Genomic DNA, 26,058 nt, shown 5'->3' with positions numbered 1-26,058 from the left:
ATGCAAAGTAATTAGTGTAAAAACGATGTTCAGAATAGATAGTTATCTAAAAGCGAAACGGGTTATGCTTTTCTAAAATTTTAACGTGAAAACATGAGGGTGAATTCGCTTCCTCCTTCTCTGCGTCACGGAAGCATATGTTCTTTAAAATACTGATCGCAAATATTGACCATAATTGACTGTGTGTGTGCTGTGCTGGCGGTGCTGATGCGCTCGAAGTGCTCCAATGTGTATCCATTGCTAATATTTGTTTTCTATTTTCTCTCTTTGCAGCAAAAATGAAAATATTTTTGCCATTAGTGGTGTGGATAGTGCTGTTATTTCGGACGGTAAGTGAAAAACACAGATGGATTATAGATCTTTTAATTGCATATAGATGTGGAGAGGCGTTGAGCGGTTCCGAAGCACGTGGGCGAAGTGTTTCACATTACACTCTTGCCGATCGGGAACAGAAACCTAATAGGCGGGTTTCCGGTTCTTTAAATTATTCTACGCCACCAAACACTGGATAATATGAGATAATGTAACGCAGCTATCATTATAACACACATTAATGTAAAAGAGATTAGATTACATAAGTGATTTTAGAAAGATTGTGCAAAGAAACCCTAGGCGCACTTTATTTTATCCAGATTTTAAAGAATTATAAATAGTTCTTCTTATTGACATTAGATCCCCCCACTGGGACATTGCCACCTCGCAGCTTAGTGTTCATTATGCACTTCCACTGTTGTTAACTGCGAGGTTTCTAAGCCGAGTTACCATTTGTGCATTCGTATTTCGAGAGGCTAGCACGGAATCGAACCCAGCCTTCTTCTACATGGTCTTGCTTTGTAGCCGCGCATTTTACCGCACGACTAAGGAAGGCCCATTATAAATAGTTATGGATATAATATATTTTTTTGTAAAAACCATAAAGTTCGTGCATTTTTTAAATTTTGAAAATTCCATTAAATTCTTGATTTTTTACAATTAACAAAACTTATTAAATTTTCGGATTATTTTCGAAATGTTCGTTTACAAAATTTGATGTGAGTCGATTCTCGCGTGAGGTGACCATGTTATTCAAATGGGACAATACGATCTCACTTAAATCGAGCAATCACACGTCACTCTCTTCGTAGAATAATCCCAAATGTCCCCAGGTAGCTCATTGGAAAATCCAAAACATCGGAAATTCCATCTAGAATATTTTTTTCAGAAATTTCTCCAGCAAATTCTTCAAAAATACCCCCGCGATTTGCTACATGAAATTTTCAGGAATTTTTTTGGTTATTCCCACAAAACGTCCATTAGTGAATACCATCTGAAGGAAGAATTTCCCGGAAGAGTTTCTGGTGGAGTATTCTGGACAATACCAGTAGGAAAATCTAAGCAAATGTCTGGAGCAATGTTCAGAACAAATACCATGTATTCATTCTCAACTAGTTCCCAATGTATATCTATAGATTCGTGCCAACCCCACTTGATCTAGTACTACATTTGAGGTCGAGGTAGTAGTGGTAGTGCTAGAACAGAACGCTACGTGATTTGAATCTGAGCTAGTTGTAGTAGATGATAAGTTTCTTTTTAACTGAATTTATCAAATAAAATCACTCCATGTTAACCACTAGAAACCGATAGGTTCTCCAATATTGTATTCCCCCCATTTGTTGAGCAATAAAAGTGAGTTTCCGACAATATAAAAGTTATTCGTGATAAGAAAAAGTGACGCCTAGTGGGGCATAGCAGCAACTCTTTGAGCTTTGCATATAGTGAAGTAGTGCGTTAGCCAATACGGTGGCAGAGCATAGGGCAACTTTACAGCCAATGCCCAATTTATTGCCCAGAGGAATTTCACCGGAAATCGCGAACCTGCCCCAACACCATGATATAGAGAAATTTTTGGAAACATTCTTGCAGCAATTTCTGTGGAAACTACTGAAGGTATTTTTGAGAGAATTTCTAGAAAAGCTTCGAGAAAAGTTCGCTAAACAATAGGCGTGAGAATTTCTGGTTGAATTTTTGGAGGTAATTTCTTACAAATATTCCGGGTAAAAACCTAGAGTTCTTTCTAGGTGAATTTTTGGGTAAATTTTGGGAGGAGTAACTGAAAGATTTTTAGATATAATTCCGGCTAAAATTTTCGGGAAAAATCTTGCAGAAGTTTCCGTGAGAATTGCCGGAAGAATTTCTTTATAAACTCCCCGAAGAATTTTCGGAGGAGAAATGGAGAAATTTTCAGTAGAATCCCTAAGAAAAAATCAGGAGGAATAACTGGATGAATTTCTAAAGGATTTATTTGGGAACTTCCGGGTATATAACTGAAAACTCCGTCAAAGAATTCCTGAACCAATTCATAGAGGAATTTCTGAAGGAAATCCTCCATACATAGACATACCCGAAAAATTTTTCGAGTAAGGGGTCATTCAATAATGATGTCACAGCTTTTTGTGACACTACATATACTAGGTATCCAGTATTTTGCGCTCGGTAATGGCGGCGTGGGTTCCCTCCAGTTTGACATTCAAGAGGTAGAAAACATTGGAACTCATCTAGTTTGCTATGGATAAAAAAGAATTTGTAAAGTAAACAAACGTCAGCTATCTTTAACGAAAACAAGGATTCACGTTTTGGATATTAAGTATTTTAGTTGAATGAAATTTGTAGTTTTACCAATATTTTCTCATTTTTAGGCGTAAAATAGATGAAACTAAGGACACATTACGGACCACTGCTGCATGTTTTTCTCAACATTCTATGTGCACAAATTAAACTGAATAATCTTGGATGAGGAATTCGAAAGCTTCTCATATTTTTGCTACTTTATATAACCACAATGTCACTCCTTTCCATCGCAATGTAGTGTGCTTATATGATCAACCAAATAGTATTTTATTGGTTTTCTTGGAAGTTTCATTTTATTAACTACATACATGCGCGTTTGTCCTATGAATCTTTAGATTGTTCAGCTTCAATAACTTCTGAATAAACACCATCCGTTGAATGTGTGCAATAGCGTTATGCAAGTAGTATTTCCAAATAAATAACAAAACCGGTTCATTCGATCATTTTCTTTCCGATTATCCTTAACTTCAATATAATCAAATAGATGCACAGAACTTCGACTTCGACATTAAACGCATTACAAACTTCTAGAGTAAGGCCACACATGGAAAAAAAATCCAATTCGGCTTTCGGCTAGATGAAGAATATATTTATGCGAATAGACTGATTTTGTGGCTTAAAGACATTGATTACATATTGCAATAACTGTAAATCTATCAGAATCGCAAGGATCCCAATGATCTAAACCTTAATTCCTTCTCGGACGTGAACGCCTATATGTATTTCAAATAGGAGCATACAAATATCCTCACTTCATTCAAACAGTCCCATGTCGATCTACTCGTAGATTACGTACAAATATTTTACCAAAAAAAATGTGGATATCTTTTTTTAAGAAACCCAATGAAACAATGAAGCTTTCGAGCAGGTGATTTTTCAGCCTCAGCGGTACACATACATAACTTCCCTTGTCTGGCCTATAAGTTAATAACTGATGATAATGTATAATAGTATATAGTATAGTATAATGTATAGTATAATGTATAGTATAATGAAGAAATATACAAACAATCTTCTGCTTATGAGCAAACCATGTTCAACAATTGATTAGCATTTATTCATAAATTTGTTCACATTTCAAACAATGATTACTGGCCGAAATCAGATCAGATATGTTCAGTGTCTTCTACGAATTTGAGCACAAATCGCTTGATACTTTGCATGGTTATCCATCTGTTGATGTATTATGGCTTTCATATTCCTAGAAAGTAAAATGGAGAAATATAAAAAAATACATAACAAAAGCTACGTACCAAACCAACCCATGAACAACATGTAGGAAATTTTTAACGTCTTGCTGTTTTTCATGCAATCAGATGCAATCTGGTGAGTGCCAATGTTATTTAATTAATCAAGGCCTACTTTGATCAAAATAAGTAAATATTTTCTACCTCTTGAATGTCAAAAAGGCACTCATTCGGCAGCCATTATCGAGCGCAAAATACTGGATACAAAAAAGTGTGACAGAGGGGGGAGGGGGGTCTAGAAATTTCAAAAAGTAGTGGGCGTCATATTTGAATCACCCCTAAATTTGTGGATGAATTTCTGGCGAATTGGGCGTAAAATTAAATTGAAATGAATTTCAGGACGAATTCCTGGGGCGTTGGGTTTGGAGGAATTCTAAAAGAATTTCAGAAGAAATTCAGAGGAATGTTTGTGTGGTAATTTTTGGGGAATTTATGGAGAAACTCCAGAGTAAATTCAGATAAAATATCTGGGCGAGTATCCATGAAAAATTATTAAAAAAAACAAGAGGAATTCCTGGAAGAACTCCCGAAGAAATATAAAAACAAATTATGTTGAAATCCCTGGAGGAACTTCCGGCGTAAAAACCTGGAGGAATTCCTGGAAGAACTTCATGAGGAATTCTTGGAGGCACATCCGGACAATTTCATGGAGAAATTTCCGACGGAATTCCTGGAGGAACATCCAGCGACATTTGAAGAACGTTTCTTCAAATCTTCGTCTTCCGTTTCTTGAAGAACCTCCGGCGAAATTTCTGGTGGAACTTCCGGATGATTTCCTGGATGAACTTCCGGAAGAATCCTTGGAGTAATTTTTGAAGGAATTCCTAGAGAAACTTCCGAAGGAATTACTGGAGTGGAGAAGTTTCCGTCGGAATTTTTGGAGAAAGTTTCGGCGGGATTCCTGGAGCAACTTTCAGCGGAATTCCTGGAGGAATTTCAGAAGAAACTGAATGAACTTTTGGCGGAATTTCTGGAGGAGCTTCCAGTGAGGAACTTCCGGTGAAATTTCTGAATGAACTTCCGGCAGAATTTCTGGATGATCTTCCGGAAGATCTCTCGGAGGAAGTTCCGGAGTAATTTCTGAAGGAACTTCTGGAGAAATGTCTGAAGAAACTTCCAGCAAAATTCCTTAATGAACCTCCATAAGAATTCTTGTAGGAACTCCCGAAGAAAAAATCCTGAAGTAACTTCCAGCGGAAATCCTGGAGGAACTTCCGGCGGAATTCCTGGGGAAAAATTCCGTCGGAATTCTTGGAGAAACTTGCGGAACTCGTGGGATCCCGTCGGCACCGGGGACTCCTTTGGGTGCGCTCGCTCTGATAGCAGACAGAATTTCTGCTGTTTGTATCTCCCTCATGCACGCTTCGTTCAGTGGGTCGTCCGGTGGGATAGCACGTTCGCAAGCAAAGTCGTCCCCGTTGTTGGCATTTCCGTCGTTTTCTGCTGTTTCTTCTGAGTTTCGTCTGTAGCTGCGTGATCGTTGTTTTCTTCCGTCGTCTTTCCCCCAGTTGGAAGATCGACATTGGCTCAGCGGCCACGTGCGTCTCGTTGATGCGCATAAACATGTGGGAGAAATTACGCTGCAGTGCCAACATTTCCTCTTTCAGCCAGTTGATGGTGGTGGTCATTTGTGGCTGCTGATAATAGCCGTCGTACGCTAGCCATAGTTGCGCATAGAGGTGCTGATACGTATCATGGAATTCCTCGTAGACGGCACGAGATTTCCACTTGAAAAAAGATTTGGTTTTTGGCTTAGCGTACGACAGCCACCATTGCATACACGACGCGTAGTTTCTGCGCTGACGAGTCCAACATTGCCACTTATACTGGAACTCGGCAATGTTTTCTTCGGTTAGAAGATGCGGTCGAAGGGCCCAGAAGCCGCGCCCGGGCTCGTTTCCCAGTGGAGGAAGACAGAGTCTGAGCGTTAGCGCTTTGTGATCTGTAAAACAACAAACATGCGTGTAGGCCGACTGCAGTTTGTCGCGAAGACCACGGCTCACATAGATTCGATCGAGCGCGTTGAGCAGTGCCGGAGGGAGCGTAGACGTTGCAGATCATTGTGTCGTGCACTCGCAGCGCGAAAAGTCGGCTGTCCAGGCTCTTCTCCACGTGAGTGAAATGGATGTGCTCCTTAGCCGCTACAGCTGTGCCTCTCCTCGTGTGGTCCACATTCGCGAAAACGACAAAGCCAGGCAAGGAAAGCTGTTCGTTCTCCACTTCCTGCAGACACACGATATCGAGGTTTTGGCTGCTTATGAAGGTTCGTAGTGCGTTCAGTTTTGTGGGTTTCGTGATCGTGCCGATGTTGATGGATGCGAGCCATTTATGGAAGGCAGTCCGCATCCTGCTCGTCTTCACCGTCGTGGCATCGCTGTTTTTTGCCGGGCGGGCGTCCTCGGCTTCGGCTATTTCTCATCGATGTGGACGAATCGTCCGTATCAATGCCGGCGGTTCGATCTTTGCGCGATGAGTTGCGGTTTGTGTGTGCAACGAACTGGGAGACACTGTTCGTGCAATTGGAGCAGCAGATTGGCTAGCAGTTGGGTTGTTTGAGCCAGACAGTTCGGTCTGACTCGACGGCTGTGGCAGCTCGGGGAAAGCCTCCAGCGATGCTGGTGGTGGAGCGACAGAACGCTGACCTACCGGTTTGGCGCTCGGATGTTTTGCAACGTTCACCTTCTTCGGTGGTTATCGTGGCCCAGTTTGCTTCGCCACGTTCGCATAGCTCTTCTGGACTAGCATTTTTTTGTTCTGGACATACGATATGCCAGTATGCGCTTGCTCTTTGCAGTATTTACAAGAGACGATCTGTCCCTTGTAAACAATGTAGGCCTGCTGTCCATCGATCGTTACCCACGAATCGATGTTCCGATGGACTAGCATTCGGGCCGACCAAATGCCGAGCGGTATCCCACCGAACTCGAACCCTTCTCCCCATGTCAGCTCACGCAGCGAAAACACTTCACCGAACGCACTCAAAAATTCCACGATTTTTTCTTCGGGGACGTTTTCTGGCAGGTCGTGCACTTTAACCTCTACACTACACTTCCATCTTCCATGGTGATGCGAAGCTTGTACTTTTTCCCCGCGTGCTCCACTTCATGCTTCTTGTCATGTTCTTGCACTATTCGTTGTGCGAACACCAGGTTGTCAACCTTGACGAACGCACATTGTTCACCTCTGTGGCACTGTAGTCTCAACACTTCTTCTTTCTTCAGGCCGAGTGCCGTGCGGCAAAAGCCGTGAACCTTTTCGAATGACGGCTTCACCAGGAAACTCGAATAGTCAATACGAAAAGTATTTTCTCGCCTCATCGCGGATCACTAAAACGCGCGACGCGCCACAAGCGGAATCGAACTTTAACCACTGTAATCGATCACTTGACTTTCCAAGAGCGCAATCGGAAACACGTCTGCACGTCTCAGAAGCTGAGCGGTAACTGTAATTTAATAAATTTTATAAATCTTATAAATTAAAAAAAGTATAAACTTTATAAGTTTTTATAAATTTTATAAATTTCATTAATGTCATAAATTTTGTAAATTTTATATTTTTTTTAAATTTAATAAATGTTATAAATTTTGGATTTTTTTAATGTCATAAATTTTGTAAATTTTTCAAATGTAATAACCAAATTATGCGTCACACCGTTGACGATCGGCGGCGGCGGCGTGAATCAGCGTAAACCAATTTCATACATTGGAGATTCTCCAGGATTTCTCCAGACGCTCGTCCAGAAATTTCTCCGCAATTCTTTCAAGAATTCTTCCAGGAATTCCTCTGAAAAATCCTCCAGGTATTCCCACAGAAGTTACTCCAGTAATTCCTTTGGAAGTTCATCCAGAAATTCATCCGAAAGTTACTCCAGAAATTTCTCCGAAAGTTCCTCCAGGAATTGTTCCGGAAGTTCCTCCAGGAATTCCATCGGATTTTCCCCCACGAATTCCGCCGGAAGTTCCCATAGGATTTCCGCTGAAAGATCCTTCAGGAATTCCTCCGGAAGTTCCTCAAAGAATTCTTTCGGGAGTTCATTCAGGAATTCTACTGGAAGTTCCCTTCATCCAGAAATTCTGCTGGAAGTTCCTTCAGAAATTTCGTTCATCCAGGAATTTCTTCGGAAGTTCCTCCAAGAATTCTTCCAGAAGTTCATTCAGTAATTCTGCTGGAAGTCCCTTTTATCCAGGAATTCTGCTGGAAGTTCCTTTAGAAGTTTCGCCGAAAGTTCGTCAAGAAATTCCACCAAAAGTTCATTCAGAAATTTCGTCGGAAATTCCCCCAGGAATGCCGTTGGAAGTTCCTCCAGGAATCCTGCCGAAAGTTCCTCCAAAAATTCCGACGGAAACTTCTCCAGTAATTTCTCCAGGAGTTCCTTCGGAAGTTCCTCCAAGGATTCTTCCGGAAGTTCCTCCAAGGATTCTTCCGGAAGTTCATCCAGGAATTCCTCCGGAAGTTCCTCCAAGGATTCTTCCGGAAGTTCATTCAGGAATTCCTCCGGAAGTTCCTCCAGAAATCCCGTCAGAAGTTGTTCAAGAAACGGAAAACGAAGATTTGAAGAAAAGTTCTTCAACTTCCGCTGGAAGTTCCTCCATGAATTCCGCTAAAAGTTTATTCAGAAGTTCTGCCGGAAGTTTCTCCAGGAAATTGTCCGGATATACCTCCAAGAATTCCTCAGGAAGTTCCTCCAGGAATTCCTTCAGATGCTCCTACAACATTATAAATTTATAAAATTTATAGAATTTATAGAATTTATAAAATTTATAAAAATTTTAGTATTTATGAAATTTATAGAATTTATAAAATTTATAAAATTTATAATATTTTTAAAATTTATAAAATTTATATATCCAAACATTAATTAATCCAAAACAGCAACAAGATCAAAATCAGGATCGCGTGAGAAAATTTCGTTTGGCTGCTACGATTTGAATAAATGTATTGCATCATCATCACCTTCCGACACGCGCTTGTGATTCTTTCTACTCGCATTTGCAACACCCAACCAGCGACTGTTAGATTTTCTAACAATTCTGCATAAGAACCTACCAAAAACATTATAAAAACTCCTGAATAAAAAGCTGTATAAGTCACCTGCTGCAAACCTCCGCCGATAATCACCACCGATTCTGATGCTGAATTGCTGGGACCACTACCAATGCCATCACTCTTAACCCATAGCTGCATTGCCGTGTCCTTTCTCCATGGATTTTCCATCGAAATGACGTGCAAGAGACATGGTTCTGACGACCACCACTGATGCTGAGCCGATACAAACACAGCTCTGCGATACTTTGGGATCGATATCTGCGGAATCTAAAAAAAATGGCTTGCGCGCACGAGATACCAGCTTTCTTGTATTCAATGAAGTAAACGCATTAGCCCCGCCCCTTTGTGACCCGTTGTGGGTGTAAATAAGCTTTGCATTCTTAACGAATAACGAAGAGGCGGGGCTAATGGGATTACTTAGTTACAAATAAGAAAGCTGCTTTCCGGCGCGCAGAGAGTTGCCTCAAATCATCGATGAGCTCTCGTTGTATCGGCTTCGGTGGAGGTTGTCAGCGTGGTTGCTGCAGAATCTCTAGCTTTTCAAAGTAATTTGTTGCGAAAATCATCATGTGGACATCGTCAGCATCAGGAGCACTCGAGTAAAATCTTCTGAAAAGTGTGATAATCATCGATTGGCTCTTGTCTTCAGTAAGTGAAATATTCTCGCAAGATTCGGAAAATTGTTCTTTTGTTGTAAGTGGTTGTAAAGGCGCAACAATCAGCGCAATTCGGTTCTTTTCAAAGCCATCGTTTGGTTTCGCACTGCTTCTGATTTAGCTTTTATTTGCCCCTTTTTAAGATGGTGTCTTCTGGAATTCTAATATTCTCCAATTAAAGTCAGGATGGCTTCAGATGCCGATGAGTCGTGTTAATCGCTGACCGACGACTCCAGTTGGGAGCTGCGATTCGGCTCCTTGATTCCTTTGGTGGCCTGGGTACATTCAGGACCTATATATTCATACGTCACCTTTGCGTACAGCCCGAGCTGCACCTTTGAGTTTTTTTGTGATTTTTCGAGATTTGTTCGATGGATTATTACTTAGATTTTGACGCGAGAACATTCACACAAGATTCTTTGAAATTTGCGCGGCAAATATTTCGGAATTCCCGCGAAATTCTGCGGAATTTCCACTACTTTTGTTGTACTTTTGTTTCCTTTTCAATGATGTAGACATATAAGATTAATTTTGAACAGCTACGTGCCAATGCAAAAATGTCGACGACCTTCAAAATCACGAAATAAGGTGAATATGTAAGCAATTCGGGAATTGTGCAAAACAAATGGCAACGTCAATTTACTCCAATTAACCGTCATAACACAACCGAATCTATTAACGATGTTTTCATGCTTCGAGTATTATCGTCACAGTACTTGAAAAGATATTTAGTCGGCATTTTACCTAACCACTCGTGACAATCACCGCTTGTCATCTACATAATGCGATAGATACAAAGTAGCCGGACCCATTTAACAGCAGTGCCCGCAGGGCTTCAACTAGCTAACCATAACAGTTAACTGACCCATTCCGCTCCGTCAACAATCGCCCAATTAATTACTAACGCCCTGAAGTCATTCAATTTATGCGCCAGCCGCAAACGGCAAAAACGGGAACCTTTCATCACTCCCTTAACCGGCGGTTGTTGTGCCATTTTCTTTTGCCCCCCACAATAATTCAGTGCTTATGACAAACTATTTGTGTCGTTTACGTCACTCCAAACCTCAACACGACGACGCTTTCTATGGCAAGAGGCTGTCATAACAATTACCTTTTTCCTTCGACCAATTACCTGTTTTCCTCCGCCACCTTCTAATAAACCTTCAAGATTGCCTGTCTTTTTGTAAAATTGCTGCCTTTTTTGCCATCGTTCGCAAAAGTCACGTCTCCCTAAACTTTATCGATATCCGCGGTCGGTTGTGTGTCGTTCCTAATTTATTCCACGAAAGCGCGTGTGTGAACTCTTCCACGACGTCGACGACGCTTCTCTTCTTCAGTCAGCCGTGAATGGATCGCGCACCGTACCTACGTGGACCATGTCGTCCGGTTTGATGAACTAAGCTTTCTTCGCTTTCTTCTCACGTGTTTGTGGCTGGCCACTTTCTGCATTTGTCAGATGAGTTTTTTTAGCATTAGGTTGCCATCTGTGTGATGATATAGGCACAGCGAAAAACAATTTCGCTTTTTGCTTCAAGGTGCTTTGACCCTTGAAAACATCTTCAAAACATATCGGCTTACTTTCCTATGAGTTTTTTTAAATGAATACAAATTGTTGGTATCTTGTAACCACATAGTACAACAGAAATTATGTGCATTTCAACTGTTGTCGGTCATAGTTTACCATTAGGTCGACATCGTTTTTATTTTAAACGAAATAATTGCTACAATTTTTTTTTTATATCTTTATCAGGGAGACTTTCAGCCCAAGGCTGGCTCGTCTCGTCGCAAATTGTTGTACATCATTCCCAATCGTGAAAGCTGAATCATGCCGAAATCGTACATGGTTTATAAACATTCATTATTTATATGTCAAAAAAATCACTTCAACTATATTTTTGAAGTTAATTATCGAACAGTTAACGTTTATCGTTTGATAAATGTTAACTTGTGTTCTCTCTCATAGTTTAATATCAACTTCCTCCGCAATCAAATGTAGTCAAATCGTTTTAAGACCAATTTTGACGACGATTTCGTGTGGAACATAAAGAACACGAGTAAGCAGCATGGCTCATGGCTCAATTTTCAATTTACCAATGAATAACAGCGATAGAAAGACTAAATTTCACCGAGCTAGAATTGCATCAAAACACGCAAAAATCATTTTTTCGAGTTTTTCATGTGTAACTAGAGAAAAATCATGAAATATATTTATCCAATGGCAATATTTTTCATTGATTCATCGTATAGACTATTTAAAATAATCACAATGGGGATATTTAACCTTATTCAGGGGTGGCGCGTTTTAACCCCTATGGGCGTGTTACCCCCACTTCCCCTATTCGAAAAATGCTCCCAACACGCCGAACAAGTGTTCCACTTACAAAGTCGATGTGTGCCATCGATTCAATTAGACGAACAAACCCATTGGAGCTCATGTGTCATCCCGTCGCAAAGCACCTCCTTCCCCCATCGAACAAATCCAATCAAACCCCATCATCTAACCTCATTCACCTTTGCGCGCGATGTGTCCCCATTCTAAAGAGCCCCATTCCGTGGTCCAAACTGGTAGCTCGTCATCCACAGCGCATTCACTCTCGTTCGGAACCACTTGGGACTCTTTGGTGGTGGTGATGGTCCGATCTGGGTGCGACGTGATGCGGTAAAGCAAGAGGCGAAACACCACAGTTGGCGTCCTCGTCGTCGGTAATCGTCTAACTGTAATCATCCAACGAGCCTACTGCAGAGCCTTCTACAGTATCTATTTTAGGCTCGAAACGATGTTGTTGCTGCTACCACCGACCGCAGCCACCAACAGTCCAACAAATGTCACCTAGCGCAGCGCAGCAGCTACTGTACTTACACCTCGCTTCGCTTGATTGGCCGTAGGTACGTACGATCGTGGAGGCGAATCAACAAATCCGATTAAGGTGGTTGAGAAATTTCACCACGTTCTGCGAGTTTTTCCCGCCTGGTCTTCTCGCCACCCCGTGGTCCACCTCACTGAAATTGAACTCGGACTCCTCCAGGGCAGATTAACTTACTAATAGTGAAGTGGGATGGTGGGAACCTCTCCTCAGTTATGCTCCTAAATTGAGAATCAAATGTCATATTGTTGTGTCGGCTGCTGTTGGCATGAAGACGACCTCTAAAAAACTGGTGCTTCCGAGGAATGAATGGTGATGATGATCCCCATGCTTCACGCGGGGAAAAGTTGGGAAACCAGTTTTGAAAAAGAAAAAACGGTGCTGGAGCGGGTGGGAAAACTGTTAGATGGAACCCACAAACCTTATTTGCTGTATTTTACGCTATGCGAAATGGCATCGTTTTATCTTGTAGCGTTCCTTATATTGTCGCTTTTTAATGACGGACTTTCTAACCAGGGATCATCAGGTTTGTTTGATTATCGTGATCGTTTTGTAAGTCCATTGCATTAAGAGGTGCTGCACATTTAAGCTCAGCTTGTTAATAACTTGTTATTATCTAGGTGAACTGTTCCGTTTTCCATCTCACTGAACATATATTCATCTCATCGCAAAACAGAGAAATACAGCACCAATCTTGTTGCTTCTTTTTGCCAACAAACGTGTTCACTGCTAAAAAAATCACAAAAATAAACAAACAAATCAAATTTCTTTTTGTTGCTTTGTTTTTGATGGGATTAAAATACGAGCTTTGAAATAAAAAGCCGAACGGTTCCCCAATTTTGTTTCAATTTATTTACGATGAGAATGAATAAAAACAATAATCAAATATTTGACCTTTTTTTCTTTTCGGTCCTTTGTCCATTCGACCTGTTGTCCATTCCACCTTTTGTCCATTCGACATTTTGCCCTTCAAATTTTTGTCATAGATTCTCTTCCGAGTACTGCTAAACCTTTTTTAACTTAATTAATGTGAATTTTGTTTTCATAATCAGTTCTGCGCCCGTCTGGAAGACTTTGAGCTAGAGGAGCTTCGCCGAAAAGAGAGGGGGAAAACTGGACACACCTTAAGCCCAACTACTTAGATAAAAAATGGACACTAAAAGATCAGAAAGTTAAAACAAACGCTTTGAAAATTGTTAATTTTTTAAGAAATAATAACATTTCCGAAGACATGAACGGAACAACTGGTGAGCTGGTGGAAAACTTCGAAACTGACAACTATTAGTGCGCTGATCTCCCGAGGATTGGGTACCGTCGTGCGGGGCTTCTTTTAACTCCGGGGGCTACTTTGGATTTTAGATATTCTAAAAAAAACTAAAAGTAAAAAAAATACCAAATTTGAAACAGAAAATTACCATCCAACTATCAACAAGACACCCGAATGGTGATAATGGCAATTGGAAATTAGTTTACGTTATAATTCTTGTTTTTAAAATGTCCAAAGTAGCCCCCGATTTGTCAAAACAAGCCCCGCGCGACGGTAATGCCTATTTAGATGGAACCTGGCTTTCAACTGCCTTGTTTGAGCATGTCGGCAAGTTGTAGGGGGGTAAAAACCACCCAGCTGACCATAAAATTGGAATTAGTCCAGAAGGCATTGCCCGATCACTGAAGGGGTGGGTCTTAGAACCACTGGTTTAAACCATTGGAGCCCGAACGCCCCCGGAATGAGCCTTACACAACGGCAAGAGTTCCGGGGAAGCCCATGTTGGGGACTAATTCCGATGCTAGGGATGCAAGGTCAGCGATGTAACGTTCCCTCCCAAGTAACAATTTTCATGCTTGTTAGATTTATTTAATTCTTATAGCGGATTTATGACAGCAGTCACCATGGCTAGTTGCTCAGATTTATTGGCGATCTTATTGCTATCAATAAACCTCTAATAAATCTGTTCGAGAAGCTTCAAACGTCAAATGCCGACTGGTCTTGTTAGCAGCTCTACGGTTGTAACGAAGAGCATAATAAGTCCAATTTTCAAAGCTTGATCAAAGCCATAATTTTGGGTCGTAATGTGGTCAAATGAACAACCCCAACAAGAATATTTACATTGCAAAGGGTTTATAACGGTGTTTAATAAGAGCAACTCTTTTTTGATCGAAATCTATGATAGCCATATTGGAAATGGAGAACCATCTTCAAGTCAGTGAAATTTATCACTGGAATTTATGATTAGACGGTGTTTTCACCGCAAAAGAACGTTTTTGGTAAAGGATATAAAAAACAATCATATCTAAGTGTAATATCAATTAGTTTAGTGAAGATTTACGTTATTGATATTATAATAATTTTAAATTCATTGCCCAAAACTATATTATTTTGCGGGCGCGTAGTGCTTAATCTCATTTTGAACTAGCTTTCACCATGAAATCGAGCGCGCACCTCATTTCCATGAAAGTACATTGGAGAAAAAACTTAAAAAAGTATTATTTTGTAGTCATCCTTATCATGATTTTCATCAACACTTTATTTTGTTATTATTTGTTTGCAAGATTTTGTTTCTCTTTTTTCAAAGCAAATTTTTGACAGCTGCCGCAGCCAAATTCCCTTTTTTTGCGGGCGGCTTGAAACGGATTTTTATATACTCTTATAAGAGGTTTATAGTGGTAATCTAGAGAGGGCCACTTGGACATATCCTTCTCTTATAGTGGTCATCAGAAGATAATCCTGTAGTAATGGGTTTTATTGTCAGTTCTTGTAATTCGATCTTGAAAACCATTTCTAGAGCGGAATAAAACTTGAAATGTTACTTGGGCTGGCACCCCACAATGCCGCATGATCCAGGCGAAGATTGTCGACTAGTGTACGTTGGCGTTAGCCTGAATCCAGGGGTGTCTCGGTTCTCGGTAGCACAAGTTAGACCGATTTGGTTACAGCAACTCATATATGGCTGGATTTTGTAGCACATAGATCACAGTAACTCTGTTATGACAAGTATCCTGCTTGGGCTGATCGCTTTAGAGCGCCGCGAGCTCACTAGCAGATCAAGTTAGACCACGGGTTCATGGCAAATGGCTGCCTGCACACGTTGGTGAAATTTCAAGTGGCCTGCCTCGGCACAAGCAGACTCAGCTCGTATGGACGACAGGAGACCGGAGATGATTCTAACACAGCTATTGAAAGTCAGTGACAGGACGTTGACTAAGTTATGAAGACAAATCAGTTAAGTGCCAGAACGTAGAGTAACGTACTGGCGATGATTGCTTGACCGACCCGAAGACGGAAACCACTGTTGCTAGTCCAGTGAGGCTTTGAGAGCGTCTGTATTAGGTTGACTCTGGTTCGACGTTGGTTTTCACGGAAGTGAGGGCAAAAGGTTAGGCCCCTGTAGATGGACACCGTCCTGTTTGGGAATAGAATGATCACCTTATTTAATTCTTGATTCTGACAGGTGATGCCTGCCTCTATAGACGTGGCTACGAATACACCTACGTCATCGTAAACCAAATTGTGGTGGGACAACAGAGTACTGTCAATTATGTTCTGATTCGAGTGCGGCCGGGGTTTCCCCGATAATCACTAACAAGATTCCATCGGCGTAGACGAAGATATAGATATTGGACGGCAGATGCTGGAACACCCCGTCCATGACGACCAAAAAGAGTGGAACAGAGTAAAGAGAACAGACCCTTGGGGTACGCCAGTTTCCACTTGACAGGACCTTGAGATATCATTTCTGACGAAAATTCGGAAGGAGCGCACTGTAAGAAAATATTACCAGCAAAGCCCCATACAACGATGGGTGTCTCAGGTGACTAAGTCGGTATGCTTACCCTGCTCGAAGGTATCCTGGAGACATCCCCAAGTCACGCAAAATACGTATGGGCATTTTTCCGGACATTTGGAAGCAATCCTATATGTTTCCGGTCTACAAAAATGGTGATAGAAAGGATGTCAAGAACTATCGTGGAATAACCAACTTGTCTGCAGCGTCAAAGTTATTCGTGTCCAACGGAGGATTATTCGAATGGCCCTGCGTCACTTACCATGGCGTGATCCACTTAATCTTCCTCCATATCCTGCTTGATGCAGATTGCTCAATATGGATACCTTCTAAAGAAAGCGAAAGCTGCAGCAAGCAACATTCGTGGCTAGACTACTGTGCGGAGAAATCGACTCTCCTCGGTTACTCGGGCTACTGGATATTCATGCCATTCAACGACCTCTTTGACAACGATCACTGCTGCAGGATCGATTTCATCGTACACACAAAGTTTTTATTTCTGCAGCTCGGCAAAAATCCGCACAGCCGTGCGCCTAGCAAAATAAAAAACTAATTTTCCTTCAAAAATGATGTTTGTTAGCTGATTTTCGGCAAATTATTTGCTGATTTTCAGCAACTTTGACAGGAATCTCGGCGAAAAACATGTTTGCTGGGGCACGGCTGTACGAATCTCGGTAAAAGTTGCCCATTTTGCTGAGATCCCGGTAAAAAAAGTTGAGTGTGTACGTTCTTTGCACTCAACGAACTAGTCGCTGCAATGATCAGGACATTTACAATGGTTGAGGAACTTTTTGACTTCTGCAAAGCACCCGACCCGAACATTTTAATAATACGGTGAAGATGTCACTTTTATTGTAACCGTTAGTTTAAGTTTCATTCATTAAGACTTAGTTGTCAGATGAATAATAATTAAATAAATAAATAAATAAAATAAATGTTGTCGGGAGCCCAGTCTTAAGTCGGCTTCCAACTTTTCTTGTAGATAGCGATTCACCAATCTCTCCATTACCTTGCCTAAGGAGGAAATCAGGGATATTAGACGAAATTGAGACGTTATTCTTGAAAGCTGGAACGACATACCTATGTGTCCGTTATTCCGGGAAGGTACGGTCACGCAGAGCTTTCTTCAGCATAGGGTATCCCATCCCATGAGTTGTAAAATGGTTGAGAAAGCAGCGTTTAGGATAGCTCGAGAGACGAGAGTTTATGAGTCGAGCCGGTTTAGTAGATGATGCTCATAGCCCTCCAAGTTGGTGTCGTGGTAGCGCAATCGGGATGGTTTGGTAATAGCTGTTAGTAGCGACAAAGTGAACGTAAAAGAAGGTGGGAGCTCCGTCGTTGAGAATTACCAAGTCTGCTGCATCTAATGCCTCTGGCGTGTCAGCGCGAGATCCCGGAGGAAACTCTTATGCCTAAGTAGTTCCAGGTTGGACACGTTGTTTCAGTAACTGTTTATATTACAGTGGAGACAGAGCTTCACTTCCAGCGAAAAGATAGGGGTAGGGTAAGAGGTTCTGCAGCTATTGTTCTTACTCCGGTGATATCTGAAGAAGAGTTTATTAATGACCTGGGGAAGAAAGTCCATCATGCTGTTGCTGCCAACATTGCCTGAGATCAGGATAATCGAAGGCCTGGTCTAACCTCCCGGATAGAAGTGCCCAAAACGGAGAAAAGTGTGGAACGTATACCCCGGTTTGCTGACACCTGACCCAATGAGCAGCCGTGAGGGGTGGAACTTATCACTCGAGCAAGAAGGTACAGGAAGCCATAGCTGGTTGGTAGAACCTAATAGTTCACGAGACAGTAACTTCTAATGATGGTTGGTTTGAAATCCAGATTCACATGAAGGCTTGCCTCTTACGTCGTTCGTCAGAAAATAGAAAGCGTCCCGAATATCTCCATCTGCACAACGCTTGCTATCCACATAGTCCGCCAGAGAAACAGTGACTTCGAACTATGCTCTTGACTTGCAGAAGGGGCTGCTGTTCTCGGGCGTTGGGGAAGCGTTCCCCAGCTCCGGTATTGGAAAGATGTCCCCACTGGGGGGGGCGAATTCCCGCGACCTGGACAGGTTATTTGTTCACTGAGTTAACGGGAAGTCAGGGAAAAAAATATTCAGTTAACCGCTACTTCAATCAGATGGATATGTATGGACAGACGATGAAAGCTTGGGCCAGAAAAAAACTGGGTGGCTGAGTGGGCGAGAGAGATTCACTGAACTGCATCGAAGCGAAATAGAATGGGAGAAGGTGGCGCTGGTTCTGAAGGCGGAAAGAGACTCGCTGATGAGGAGAGTAGACGGCAGTACAGTCTAGATAACCGACCTGGTGACATCAGGTTTTTATATAGAAGATCGCGATCCATACGAAACGGATAGTTGTTTTTATAAAAATTAATTTCTATTCTAAGCCTTTCGAATCCAAAACGGTTTGACGTACTGGTAAGATGAAAAAGAGATACTATTCATACGCGGACCCCACTGTCCGCGTTCTTCAAAGTCAACTCCATTGCTTCCCCAACCCACAATCAGCACCTCAGCTAGTGAATACCACTCCTACAAAAGCACAAGCTCGTCAACGAAATCGACACGCCATCGGACTACACACCTAGACGACGTAAACGAATCGACTCTACGACACTACCCATAATTCCATTACCCCGAAGGCCACTACCCCGAACGCCACAACCCCGAATGAGTCACTACCCCGAATGCCATTACCCATAATGGGACACTACCCCGAATGAGCCAGTAACCCAAATTAGTCATTATTTCAAGTTTATACTTCATTTCAATGAAAAAAATGTTACTCAATAAAAGATTATTCATATGAATGAACATTAATTGGAAGTATTCTCACTCCATAAGGTCCCGTTCGACTTCATATGGCACCCTTCAAGACCCTTCCTGCAGGGTATGGGAAGATTATACAGCACATTCTCATGCACAATGCAGAGAGTTGGAGGCTTTTGCGGACCACATCAGCATGGCTACAAGGGCAAATAGATTGAAGTAAGGAGTAAAAGGTAAAGAGAGTAAAAGGAAGTGAGTGAGTAAGTGATCAAAAGTGAGTACATGAGTAAAATTGAGTGAATAAGTAAGAGAGAATGAGCGAGCAAGAGTGAGCGAGTGGTATGAATGAGCGAGTGAGTAGGAGTAAGCCAGTGAGCAAGAGTGAGTGAGTGAGTAAGAGTGAGTGGGTAAGTAAGAGTGAGGGAGTGAGTTGGAAGAGAGAATGAGCTGGAGTAAGTGAGTTAGTAAAAATGAGTAAGTGTGTAACAAGGGATTCATGAGTAAAAGTGAGTGAGTGAGTGAGTGAGCAATATTGAGCGAATTATTGAGAGCAAATGAGTGAGTAAAAGTGGATTACTGAGTAAGAATGGTTGGGTGAGTAGATTGGGTGAATGAATAAGAGTAGGTGAATGAGTAATAATTAGTGAGATAGAGGAAGTGAGTGAGTATGAAAGAGAGAGAGAGAGAGAGAGAGAGAGAGAGAGAGAGAGAGATCTTGTCTGTCTTCGGGATCTTGTGTTGACTTGAAGAAGGCATCATCTCCTTCTACCGCCTTCTACCGTGCAGACGCGTTACTTTTAAAAAGGCATTATTTCCTCTGTGTGCATAATCCCGGTATAAGCACTTCCATTTAAAGAATGTAACATCTCCTCTGTCTGCCTTATACCCGGCAAACGCGTCCATTTAAAGAAGGCATCATCTCCTCTGTCTGCCTTATACCGGGCAAACGCGTTCATTTAGAGAAGGCATTGTTTCCTCTATGTGCCTTATAGTGAGCAAACGCGTTCATTTAAAGAATGCTTAATTTCCTCTGTGTGCCTTATTCCGGGCAAACTCGTTCATTTAAAGAAGGCATCATCTCCTCCGTTCGCCTTATACCGGGAACACGCATTCATTTAGAGAAAGCATTATTTCCTCTGCGTTTTCTATTCCGGGCAAACGCGTCCATTTAAAGAAGGCATAATCTCCTCTGTCTGCTTTATACCGGGCAAACGCGTTCTATTAAAAAAAAGGTGCTTTTACTCCATTTCGTAGAATAGCAGTTTTCCATGTCATAATGACAGGAATGACAGTTAAAGTTAATTAGAAGAAATATCAAAACTGTTGGTTAAACAGAATTTGTAATGTATTTATCTAAGTATCTCTATTTTTTTATTCTTTTCAAAGATTGTCATTTTGCGATATCTGTTGGTGTTAAACATAATAATAGAATACTACAGATTCCAAACATTTTCGGGGTAATGGATTTCGGGGTAGTGTCCCATTCGGGGTAATGGTTTTCGGGGTACTGTCCCATTCGGGGTAGTGGCCTTCGGGGTAATGGCATTCAGGGTACTGGTATTCGGGGTAGTGGGGTGGAGCCAAACGAATCACGACGGTGCCCGATTTTTCCGAGCCCGAGAAAAAAAAAACTTCGTGAGTATCTTTTGTCAGCACGCCTTGATACGGAGGCTACCATTGGCTCTAGACCAGCAGCCTGAAGTTTGATGCCGATTTCCTTCCGAAATTTGAGCCTTGCGGATTCGGAATCGAATAGTGGTACAATAACTAGATGATGAAGTCGGTCCAGTCGTTCCGGTGAGGTATCGGCTTTTCAGGGCGCGGTACTTGTTTTCTTCGTCCACCATGTACCATGCGCATCTTCTGTCTGATGGCGGTTAGTCCTATTACGGCAAATGTTCCTGGTTGTTTCTATCAAAGATATCATAATGAGTGCGACATTCACTACCAGACTAGTAGATAAGTGACTGTGCACGAGAGATTTGGAGCTAGTGCTTCACAAAGCAGTCTTCAACTGTGAGATTGTCTCAAAGTGATCGTTATGACCTCTCGGGGCTCTGTGGGGTTTGAGTAAGTTACTTTCAGTGTGTGATTATACATTAGCATCTCAGCGTGACAATTGGTGAGCAGCAAGCCATGACTCGGCCTCTTCTTGTCAGATCTCCGTGGCGTGCACACGCACCCACGGAGAGCTGCTGTCGTCACATTTCGCTCCGGCCATTTGGGCCACACATTTGGCGTTCCTGCCAGGTTATTTTTTGGAACCTGACGCTGATTTCGAAAGGTGAGTTGAATTCACGGGGTTAATGTGCTAATTATTGAGCCATAAGACATGGTGGTTTGTATTACCACAAAGTGCGTCTGAAAGACCACTGAAAATGGATTGTGGTTTGGAAAATCACAAAGCGCGTCTAGACGACAGCTGGAAAATGGTTTGTGGTTAGGAAAATCACATAGCACATTTTCAAAATCGCTGAAAGTTGATTGGTATATCACAAGACGCGTCTGCGAGACTGCCGAGAATAGGGTTAATGATCTAAAAAATCCCAAGATGAGTCCTGATTTTGGTTAAAATAAATTTGGGTTGATATTTCTACGCTTGGCAACTTTAGTGTACATGAGACTACCAGTTGAGCAAGTTCTAACTAAATCTGAGAGATATGGAGATCTATCGTATGAAATCTATATGTTTCTTGAGAGATCGATATCATAAGACTAGGTACAGAGCCATAGCGTGAACTCCCAGCGCCTTTGGCTAAACCTTCATTTGGCGCCTCTCACTTTCTTGCAGATGTTCAAAACAAAGAGCGTGCAAGAGTAGGGAGATTAAAAATTAACTTTTTTTTGCGTGGTCAACCTAATGCATTTTTGCTTTTATGAATTCCAGAAGCATCAATAACCTGCATATGTTCCATTAAGTAGGAAGTAAGGATTATTAAAAGGCCAGGATATTTCCATAAATCCCTTGAAGTTTAACGATTTTCTGAAAGATTCAATAAGCTATGCAAATGAAAAAAAAAAAAACTAGATCCAGTAATGCGTGGATTCACGACAAAAAAAAATGGAGCTGATTAGGTCAATAAAATTCAACTCTCAAGTGTGTCGGTCGATGGGCGGATCGCTATCGAATCTAGTCACATCAAGAAAAACCCTGCTTTGGAGTGGATTAGGTGACCTTCGGAATCGCCATTAGCCCTTTTGATGAAGAAAAATCCAGCTCTAGATTGGCTGGTACTGGTTGATTTGGTTGGGCCAATAAATTTTAACTTTGAAGAAGGTTAAGGTCATCCTTGTTAAAAACTATACCAGTTGATATAGATCCAAAAGAAAAAAATCAAATTCAAATTATAAGAGCTGATCGAATATTCAACGTTTCGGTTCGTTTTTCACCTTTCAAATGATACAAGATTCTGGTTCAATGGAATCGTAAATGTCACTGGATCAAAAGCGATCGCATGGTTTGTCTGCATAAAATGAGATTATTTATCTCAAATTCTATTATTTGAAAACAGCTTGGATTTTTAGTCGCGAACCAAAACTAAATAGGCGATATGGAATTGATTTATGTTTTTTTACTGTCTACTCTGTGGCTCGCCTTTGGCTCATTAAAGTCCTTATTTATAGCGCTTCTTCCCCAGAAGCATTTTCTGTTCCTTCATATTTTCCACTTCCTTTTCTACCAGGTAAATGATGAAAAAGACATTCCCAAATTAGGAGAACATGACCCTGAGCCGACGTTTTGGAACCTGTGTCAGTTATTGACAGAACATGGTATTCCGGAAATACGTCAAACGATTGATTATGAATGTAGTCCCCGAGAGAAACGTCTGATAAAATCTTGAATTTGAATCACTTTGAACAAGTGAATTTGAGAATAATTTTAAGAATAATTTGTCATCATTTTCCATAGCGGAATTCTGGATTTCGGCGCCCTCTTAAGCCTGGCGCCCTTGGCGGGGGCCAACCCTGGTTTCGAGTCATCGCAGGCCATTAAAACGGATTCGTTGCTCCATCTGGAATCTTTGAACTGACTTCGACACTCGACCAGTCACCCCTTGAAGTAAGAATGTGCTACGAACGTGTGAAAAAAAACCAAGCAGATGAAAGAGAAGTGTAGATTTCATAACAGCCTTCTACAAAAGTGGATCGTCGATTTCGGGAGAGTATTCCATCACCAGAGAACTCCCTTTCAGTGTCAGACCTATCTCCGGGGAATATCTTAGTTGTTCACGACCAAGCTGGGTGCTGAATGATTCGTCGAGGAAGTGGTTGTACCCTACACGACGACGGAACCGCAGAACTTTTAGTAGATTGCCATGAAGTTAGGAGCTAAATGGCTCACAAATAAAAGTTATCAATTTCGGGGAGAGGGGGCTCAGGGACTCTTTGGAACATCCGATATTTGTTAAATGACTTCGGCCGAAGTGAGTAAGAACTTCAAATTTGCGTTGATTTGAAAAAAAAAGTTTACGAATATGGCGTGCTGCGCCATGTCGGGACATGATTACATTGCAAAAGAATTGTTTTAGAATGATAAGAACACGGACCCGAAAGCCTCAAGAATTTACCGGAGCCAAAGAGCTCTAAAATGAAGTAGAGCGTTGAAATGGGGCAGCATAAATCGTATCAATCTAAAAAAGGGCTACAGTGCCTATTTGCGTAAGTAATTCCGAATGATGGGAAGATTGCAGGGTTCGTAATGCTCACTCAATCTCAGGAGCACATGATTTTCCCTCACGCAAGTTTTCGGGGAGAAATCGCTTTTCGGGAAAGAAAAACAGCCTGGAGAGTGATAACAATTTTTCGCTCACTTCGATTGCCGCTAAACGTTGGTTTGCTCGTTTTCTTTCATTTTCGAGTCTTTTCGGGGCCTCATCAAGGCAAATGGTAGTAGCTTATGTGGAACAAATAACTTAACGCTTTCATACAGATAACGTGGTGGTGTGGCTAGAGTAAGCGCATCCCCGCAGCTATTATTGTTACTATTCTGGGTTCGAATCCCGGCGCGGCCATACAATTTTGTAATTGTTCTGCGATAATTCTCGCGAAAAGTGAGTGAGAGATAAAAGTAATGAAACGAAAAAGGATTTTCATCTAATAGGCAAGATTTTCGTTCATCTTCCAATGCTAATTCTAGAGAAAAGATTGATGGGTGAAAGATGATCCTCAACATAAACAACGAAACAAGAATTTCCCTTGGCCCGAAAAACGCTTGCTTTGGTCTCATTGAAACGAAAAGTCGAAACCCTGGAAGATTGATTAAGCCCAAAACAGCCTTTGCATGCACTTATTGAACGAGAAAGGCATAAAATGTAGTAGAAGACATGTTGCTTATACTGAAATTTCGATTTTCAAATTTCTCTTCAAGCCATATCTTGAATTACATTCGTGACATCACCTCAAAAATGATCGATGTTTACCGAAACAACTTGAATGAAAGTTTCAATTAAGATAATCACACCTCAGCATCATTATCAAAAGTGAAACCGCTTCTCAAAATAAAAATGTATAATAATGAAGCTGAAGCAGAGCATGCAAAACGAACGACACCCCTATCCCAACGCCAACCGCGTGCTTCTTTTTTTGCTCGCCCATTGCATGACGATGAAGCGATTTTATTTTTCTCACACAAAGCCACCGCATCATCGCAAACTCGATCGCCGTTTTCGTCGGACTCGTTCGAGTGTAGCGTAGGTGTATTCGTACTTCATACACCGCCCGCCGCGTCGCATAGTCGCTCTCGTTGATGTAAGTTAAAGATCGCATTGGCTGTTTTTTGCTGATTTTCAGCCCGATTGTTGCGCCCCTGAGCGCACTCTCTCCTGGTAAGACGATTTGCCCGAAAGTGAAAGTGAAACCGAAACCCAAAAGGCAACTACGCAACGTATAGGAAAGTGAAGCCCTGGCGATGCAATGCACCCACCACCACGAGTGTCTGCTCTCATATGCGGTGCATCCATCCATTCATTCCAATGCTGTCATACAGATGATCGTGTGCAGCAGCTCACGGACGAAGAGTTATGACATGCATCTGAAAGCAGATCACCTGGCAGGCGGCTATGACGTGTCCACGGTCGATCGAAGCCCAACCTGGGCGGCGCGGCGAGTGTGGGGCAATGCATGATTAATTGCACTCGTGAGCGGGAGCTGCTGTTGGGCACGCACCAAGGCCGGGTTTAAATGATTTATTCAACTAATTGTAACTACTTCCCACTTGAGTTGATATAAACTACCTATTCTTGAACAATCTATTTCAAAATCAGAATTGAATTTTGGTTGTGTACGTTCTGACTACAATGATCAACAATCCAATTCCTATGTGAGATTGTTCGCAACAAACTTGCGCCAATCAATCGAAGACCTTGCCAATTAAATGCGCCGGATTTTTCCGTTTATTCTGCTCGATTGAACCACTTAAATTGAGTCAACCAACGTAAACACACAATTCCGTAACCAACGTTCACTTTCCTGCACTGCAGCCTGCATAACCCCAAACCTGAGACCGACACGACGACGACGGACGTCATCCAGGGTAAACCACAATCAATCCGGTTCACGCTCAGTCTCTGTGGGTATACTTTTTACAGCCAGTATGGCGGGTACCACAGAGGGGTTGGATGTGTGTCATGACATAACGCGCTCCTGCGCCCTATCCGAAAGCGGAGCAGATTTGATCAGATCGTGGCAAACTGATCGACCGTCAGAAAAGGCAAAAGAAGGAGGAGGTGGAGGCACCTACACATGGAGGCGAGTGAGATCAGAGCTGAGTCAGTGGTGAACTTTGCAGCCGAACTCAGCGAAAGAGAAAGTGGAGGTCGTGTGATGAATGGGGTCTGCCTGCGCTACCACGACGACGGCTTCAAACGGAGCCGGTTGCCGATGACGACGACGATGGGGGCTGCTTTTTGGCAGTGGTCTGCTGAAAATGTGCATCCAGTTGAGTGTTGTGAGACCGGACTTGGGGAGGATGCAGTACCCTAAATGGTGAACAAATGGAGGTGCGGTTATAATTTGAGACGTTTGCTCTTTTGGGACAACTCAATTATGTTTTTTGAATAGGTCGTA

At 41.9% G+C, this 26,058-nt stretch overlaps 1 protein-coding gene across 1 annotated transcript in view; it reads left to right on the top strand.

Annotated features, from left to right (window-relative positions):
* LOC134212048 (uncharacterized) overlaps nucleotides 1-26,058 on the top strand; it is a 472,480-nt gene that overhangs the window by 29,171 nt on the left and 417,251 nt on the right. The window contains 1 exon segment of the mRNA XM_062689549.1: nucleotides 274-329. Within this exon segment, the coding sequence (XP_062545533.1) occupies nucleotides 274-329 (56 nt within the window).

This window comes from Armigeres subalbatus, chromosome 2 (assembly GCF_024139115.2).
Source record: "Armigeres subalbatus isolate Guangzhou_Male chromosome 2, GZ_Asu_2, whole genome shotgun sequence".
NCBI lineage: Eukaryota > Metazoa > Arthropoda > Insecta > Diptera > Culicidae > Armigeres > Armigeres subalbatus.
The sequence above is the reverse complement of the archived record's forward strand: the minus strand, read 5'-3'. Positions and strand labels throughout refer to the sequence as shown.